The sequence below is a fragment of the Pygocentrus nattereri genome, chromosome 10, assembly GCF_015220715.1.
Source record: "Pygocentrus nattereri isolate fPygNat1 chromosome 10, fPygNat1.pri, whole genome shotgun sequence".
Classification (NCBI taxonomy): Eukaryota; Metazoa; Chordata; class Actinopteri; order Characiformes; family Serrasalmidae; genus Pygocentrus; species Pygocentrus nattereri.
Window position 1 is genome coordinate 20,744,195 of NC_051220.1, and position 7,059 is coordinate 20,751,253.

The 7,059-nt window shown below is 41.4% G+C and overlaps 1 protein-coding gene across 3 annotated transcripts; it reads left to right on the top strand.

Annotated features, from left to right (window-relative positions):
• The first annotated feature begins 241 nt into the window (after window positions 1-241).
• alkal2b (ALK and LTK ligand 2b) lies at window positions 242-4,711 on the top strand. Of its 3 annotated transcripts, none has more exons than XM_017694415.2 (6): window positions 242-1,253; window positions 1,931-2,226; window positions 2,606-2,659; window positions 2,781-2,861; window positions 3,027-3,100; window positions 3,971-4,711. In XM_017694415.2, exons 2-5 carry the CDS (start codon window positions 1,977-1,979, stop codon window positions 3,089-3,091), a joined length of 450 nt encoding a protein of 149 aa, XP_017549904.1. In that variant the 5' UTR covers window positions 242-1,253; window positions 1,931-1,976; the 3' UTR covers window positions 3,092-3,100; window positions 3,971-4,711. The 3 variants fall into 3 exon arrangements, with proteins under 3 accessions (XP_017549904.1, XP_017549905.1, XP_017549906.1); XM_017694416.2 differs by having other exon boundaries at window positions 242-940; XM_017694417.2 differs by having other exon boundaries at window positions 242-511.
• Window positions 4,712-7,059: the final 2,348 nt, after the last annotated feature.

Sequence of the window (7,059 nt, forward strand, 5' to 3'; positions counted from 1 at the left end):
GATCTATTCTATGCCAAATTGATCCATCTCATCCTACAGCAAGATTCCAGTTGAATTTATAATTCATTAAGCTATATATAGACTCACTGTGTGGCACTGTTGAGCCACTTGTGTATCTTAAGAGCCGGCGTGCTGTGTTGTCCCAGCCAAAGCTACCACTCCACCACGTTTAATAATACTTGCAAAGCTTTATAATCCTGATTATCGTGAGCAAAGGCAGTGGTGGGTGCCTCTCGCCTTGAACTTTAAAGTTGAAGTAAAACAAGAGGAGGGGAGTGAAATATGAGTGATTAACGTTTTTTTCTGTACGCAAAGGGAGTGGTAAAGTTGGGCTTGAGTAAACGAAAGCAGGGTTGGAGCAGGGCCTGCACAGTGTACACTTGCTGAAGCTCAGCTGAGGAGAGACTGACTGTCTTCGTGCTGCCCTTCTCCACACAGCCATGCGGCGACTTAACCCTAATCGCGTCTAATCATATCTGCTCTTCGGGCTTTCCAGTAATTGCGCCGAAATGTGAGTGAAATACGAATCGACTGTAGGAAATGTAACATTAAAAGAGAGAGAGAGAGAGAGGGGAAAGCGAGATAAACGAGTGGTGGAGCTGCGCAGCTTCTGTTTGTGGAGGGATAATCATTCCCGCGTGAGGAGCGAGAAAAGCGAGGTGAGGAGCGACTGGAGGAGGAAAAAGATCTACTTTACCTGGAGCCTATGTGGAGAAACGGAGGAGTCCCTCTCTGCGTTATGAGACGCTGAAGGCGGAGGGGGCTACACACAACATTACAATGCGTTTCTTAAGGAGAGCTCTTATGAACGACATCCACATGGAACAATTCACATGGGACAAGTCCTTACGTCCGCGACGGGGGATAAAAAGTGAGGGAACCCATGCCGGATGAGTGGGTGGGGGTGGGAGAAAACTTCAGCAAGAGACGCGGAGAGAAAGTGAGTGAGAGAGAGAGAGAGAGAGAGAGAGAGAGAAGAGGGGGAAAAAAAGAAAAAGTGCAGCGAACGGGCTCTCATTATTTTCCACCCACTACCCACTCAACTCCATCGACAGATGACCCAGAGCCGTGTTTAAACATATAAAAGAGCGACTGCTGCCGGCATGGTGCACTAGAGCTGGGGGACAGTGCTGCAGCCCTACCTGGGAGGGCGAAGTGTGTACTAGTCTGCGCTGCGTTAGTGTTAGATTCAGTGAAGGCACCAGGGAGGCCAGGCAGGAGCCGGGACAGACGGGTGCTGAGGACGAAACCAGGTAATTTGGCTCCTTTCGCCACGATTGCGAGCCTTGCTTTGCGCTGGAGGGCTGGTGCGTAAAGTGCGCAAAGGCGCGCAGAGTTCTCGTCGGGACATTTTCGCGCTGCTGTTGCTATTGAGTCCTTGCACGGAAAAACTTCATATAGCCTATACATCGATTTGGCGTGTTTGTGAGCGTGGTGGGGCATTCTGTTGATGCGGTGTAATAAAAACAATGTAAAGCGAAATAGTAAACCAGATCACTGACAATCCTTAAAAGGGTGGGATGGTTCATATATGGCTTTCGCTGGAGGGGCTCTGTTATTGCTGGGTTAGAAGTTGTTGTTATTGGTCTACATTTATTCCGACAACATGTCACCTATACTCCACGTGGGTCATCCACGTGCAGACGCTTACTTTTTGTATTGGTAAAATGCTTCTTTCTTGTTCTTTCTACTTTATACCGGCCCCTTTTTGCATGTCACAGCTTCATGCCAGGCAGAGACTAGGAAAAAGAGCCATAGCCAGGGCGTAACTTAAATGTCTCTCATTCCTTTTGCTATATCGTGGCACTGCAAAAGAAAAAGAAAAAAAAGCCGAGCATTTGTCAGAGGTCATATAGACGTGGCTGCGCTTTAGTTGCTCTGCACTTGTGTAAGTGTCTGGCCTGGAAAACCTCCTGTTGTTTTTATTCAGGGCTAGAGGGCAGTGAGGGGGTCTCGCCTTCGCCCACCCTATCATTATGAGGGCACTGCGCTCCCCTGTCTGCGTGGGACTCCTGCTGGTCATCCTGACTGCTGGCTCGTGCAGGAAAGGCAGCAGAGAGGGCAGTAGTCTCCTGGAACTGCTGATGGACACTGGCAGAGCAACACGGCAACAGTACGCAGACCAGAGCCAGGCCAGCGGTCAGCATCCCCCCAGAAGAAACTATTCCATAGAGACGGGGGAAGTGAACGAAGTGAACAAGTCTTATCAGCATGATCAAATACTGGGTAAGTAGCCTTCCAGCATTTTATAATCGTATGGCATGTTTGTTACACTAAAAAGTGAATGTACTTGATTTCCACTGTGCAGTTCTGTCTTTCAGTTTGCTTTTGGCAGCCATTGTGCTGATGTGTTTCTGTAATGTGGAAATGGGATGTTTGAATCAAGTAAATTCAATGCAGTGCACAACTGGCTTCAGATGTTGTGGGAAGCTTCTCTGGATCTGTTGTTACTGTGGACAGTGTAGACAGAACAGATTTTCATGCTGTAGAGGACTCAGTAACTGTTTTTCTATCTTGTGTACTTCAACTACTGATTTGGCTCTGCATTTTCATACATCAAGTAATAACAATGACTAACTGCTATCAACTTTTTCATTTACGACAGAGGTCTTTCCCAGAGATCTGCGGCAAAAGGAAAAGTTTCTGAAACATTTAACAGGTGAGCATTGTGCAGTAGCTTTATGGTGTGCGGCGCTGTGCTATGTAGTGTTGTGTGCACTTGATCATGCCTTTTGGCTTCTATGTATCAACACCAGTTGGAATTTGTTTCTATTTTTCAGGGCCTCTCTATTTTAGCCCCAAATGCAGCAAACACTTTTATAGACTATATCATAATACCAGGGACTGCACGATACCGGCCTGTAAGTGCCACCGCCCTACATATCATGACACACATTTACCATGAAGGTCTGTGCAGTAGAAGTGTGTGTAATTATGTTGTTTTCATTTGAATTATTTTCAATTTTGTGTTGGGAAGTTCTATTAAATGTATTTGTTTGCTTATGCACAATCTTTCAATGTTCCAGATTATAAAAGATGTGCTCGGCTACTCACAAGGTTAGCAGGCAGTCAGCGGTGCTCCGAGGGATAGACCTTACAGGTAAATTGTTAACTCGAAGCATACAGTGTAATGATGTTATAATTGTTCTGCACTGTCTCATGCTCACGACTTATCTGCAGGCCGCTCATTAGATGCTGTGCTCTCAAAACAGTTCATAAATGTAGCTCTCCAGTCATGTGCATGTAGAAATGGAGTGTGAAGTGGAGTAAAGTGATAAAACTTAAGGGACTTAAGTTCCAGGTCAAAGTTCTGTTGGAAAATGCACACATGTAATAAAGAGAATGTGCCCTCCAGAAGTTTTAAATGGCATCATAACTATCTGTGATTGCATAGTGACCTTGAGCATAAGTGATGCCAGTTTTGCCTCTCATTGTAACACTGAAAAAAATCAGGCTTTGTGTATATTGTGCAGTTTAACTTCTTGAGTGGTTGGATTATTTTTCAATCATTAATTTATAACAGACTTATTATTCAATAACTATGGTGAAACTAAAGAAAGTTATGCAGTTAAGAGAATGAGGGACTGAAGTATGTGTCTGTTTTATTTTTTTAGGATATAAAAGTATAAGTTCTTTGAATTGCCATGCGCTTAATATACAATTTACACGTGGCACAGACATAATCATGCCTATAAAAGACGTCATGCTCCATAAAACAGCACAAAACTAAATATGCCTGTAGATTGTGTAACTAATATATTTGTGCCACACTGTGGTCATTAATGCCAGTAAGAAATACTTTGTTGTTATGTGTGAATCTAAGCTGGTGAAAGTACATCATATGAGTACGTCACAAAGTGTTTGAGACAGGTTACTGACACTCATACTGTTTTTGTACTATATAAATGAGGAAAGAGTTTCTTCTGCAGCCAAAGTTTACTACATGTCAACTGTCCTCTCCCTTTCGCAGAGTTCAACCGCCCTGAAGAAATAAAGAGAACCATGAAAAAAGTGCCTTGGAGAAGAACAGGGAAATCAGATGAACTCAGAAAATCGTATTTGTCATCATTTTTTTTTTTCTCAAACGAAATGGAATAGATTACTACATACAGTATCAGGCCAGTCTTCTTGACCGGCGAAATTAATGTTATCAATGAACTTTTTGATAACTCTTATGGTGCAAGTGAAGACGATGCTTTACAGAGAAGCAAAACAACAAATATCTTGTTGCCAAAAGACTGTGGACAACACAGTCTACTGCAAATGCTTTTATGTCGGTTGATATGCCTTCACTGGTTGTGTTTCCAGTAGTCTTGGTCATTTAGCTCGGTAATAACCATTATTTGCTGAATACAGCTTCTGGTCGGATACTCTTGACAGCCTCATTTACACTCCTCAGAACAACCCCTCAATCCAGTGAGTGAGTTACGAACTGCTTGGTGAATTCTTGCCTTTTTTTTTTCTTCAAGACATTTCTTTTGGCGGAGATTAGTGACGAACAGTGCTGGGCGCAGTTTATTCCATGAAAGACAAGAAAAATCAGCATTCTTCTGAAAATGAATGTCACATAGTATGTAATGTATTTATATATTCAAGCTATTGTTAGTTGCTGTTGTCAAACGTATAAACATCCCAGCTAGAGTGCAATATGTAAATATTGTAAATATCAGAAAATATATGACCTTTAAATAAACGTTTGTTATATAATGTAGAGTGTGTGTTGAGGTATGCTTGTGCTTATCTTAGCTGACATCTGTTACCAAAGGAGTGTGGGAAAATGTTTATTTCTTACTGATGTCATAGCCAGTTGTAATGACAGTGTTTGACTTTAATGCTTATATTTGAATTTGTGGCAAGGACAGCATTGATTTATAGTGAAGCACAGGGACTTCATTTTAACAAGAGATAGCAGTTGATCTTATCTGAAAATCTGACTTTACTATCAAAATGAGTGATTTAAGTGTGACAGATCAGTTTCAGGCTATGCTTAAGCTTATATTTTTGTTTGGATGCGTATCACTTAGACAAATTGCCTTTGAATATGACAGATATATATAATGATGTCGCCGGAGCAACCTGCTGCAATTTGAACCATTCTTTTCGGGGTGTAATTGTAGGCATGAAGTCTGCTCAAGGCTGTGAGACTGCCCCCAAGGGATTTGGAGAGCATGACTAACATAAACTCTCGTTCTCCCTGTCTGATTTTTACTGAATGCACAGTGGATCGTCAAGTATGACTCATCCAAATGAAAATGGCCAAAACCAATAGTGCACACGTGTACTCTGGGCGTTGCTAATATGGTGGCCAATCAGTGGGTCTGTTGCTGGCATTCCACAAGGCAAAAACGTTATTTACGCTTAATGCATTAGTAAATCAGGCAGTTAAAGCAACATTGCTTAACTGAGCAACAGCCACAAGGAAACCTATAGCTTGCATACTCGCCAACCTTTGCTTGCTATGTGGTTTGTGTGTGAATTAGTCTTTCTTTGTGCTACTGTAACACTTTTTCCTGTTTTCTGGTTGATGGATGGCTTACAATTGGCAAGCATTAGGGCTTTAGCCCACAGCACCCACAGATCTATCCTGTGTAATGTGCCCAGGCATGCCATGTAAGCACTCATTCTAAGAAGTTTACAGAATTTCTTCAATCAACAGACACTCATGACAAAAATCTCAAAACAAAGAACATTAAAGGTGAAATTCAAGAGTGCAATTAATTATGAGCTGTATATTCATATGGAGTCACTTCAAAGGGTTGTTGCATGTGAAGATAATAATAACGAATGAATGGCAACGTGGGGTGGGGGGGAGAAGAGGGAAGATTTCTTTGGAGGACAGAACCAGACAAGCAGCTAATGTGTTTAATCGAGGCGTGTAGGCAAAGAGAAGCTCGCTATGATGAAAGTCGTCCTCAGATTGCAGTTTTTACACTGAACGGACCCAAGTTAGGAAATTCCATCCCTTGCTATCAGATCTCTGTCTTTGAATCAGAATCCTATAAAAGTAAATAGCACAAGATAATCAACTTAATGTAACAGCTCCTCAGAGTTCTCGCCATGTCTGGAGTACCATTTATTATCTGAACATAGATGCTACAAATGAGTAGTGTCTACTTGCTAATACTTAAAGTAATGTAGTAAAAATAAATTATAATATGATCTCGTTATGCTTTGGGATATACTGATAATGTAACAATTTATTTAATTTCCAGAGCTATATAACATTGATAGTGTTCTATGTGTGGGAAGTACATGTGCTAGCCGAGGGTATCTGTCAACTGAAACAATCTCTGTCTCTCTCTCTCTATCCTTGGGGAACTCCCACTAGCTTTAGCTGCCAACACTGTGGTTTAGCTGGTCTGACTATTGATTTGGGTGGGAGCCAAATGATGGTAAGAAAGTAAAACAATAAGCACAACCTTTAATATAGGCCATAGGTGAGTGACGGATGACCATTCAAAAAGTAGAACAGAAGGTCAGATTTACATTTCATTGCTGTATGGCAGCCAATTCCTCACCTCATAGTAAAAAGCTGTTTGAAAATGGTGACTTTTATGTTGTTGGATTCATCTGACTGATGGGACCACCCTAACAAAGAATGTCACAAAATCAGGTGCAGAATGCAATAGTCTACTGAATTATATCAGAAACCACAATACCAATTGAATATTTATTTTTCCATGGTGTGCGTACTATAATCAGGTTAACTTGTTTATATTTAATAGAAGTTTACAATGAAAATGTAATGACTGGAATAACTGTTTTTCAGACTTGTTTTCTATGATCCCCCTATTGTTAGCCTGGCAGAATGTCAAAAAGCTGTAAATAAAGATGTAGACGATAGAAAACTCTACACCCCTTGTCACTGGAGACGGCCATCAGTTCTTATGGTCTTTGCCATCTTTGAACTAAATATAATGCTGACAGATCGGTTCGTCCAGCTATAGAATTCCTCAAAAACGATGGCTAAACTCCTCAAAACTGAATTAGCCATGACAAATAATGTATCACATAATTAAGTTTGTGTAGAAAACTGTTTTAAAGTTGCCAAGAGGTATC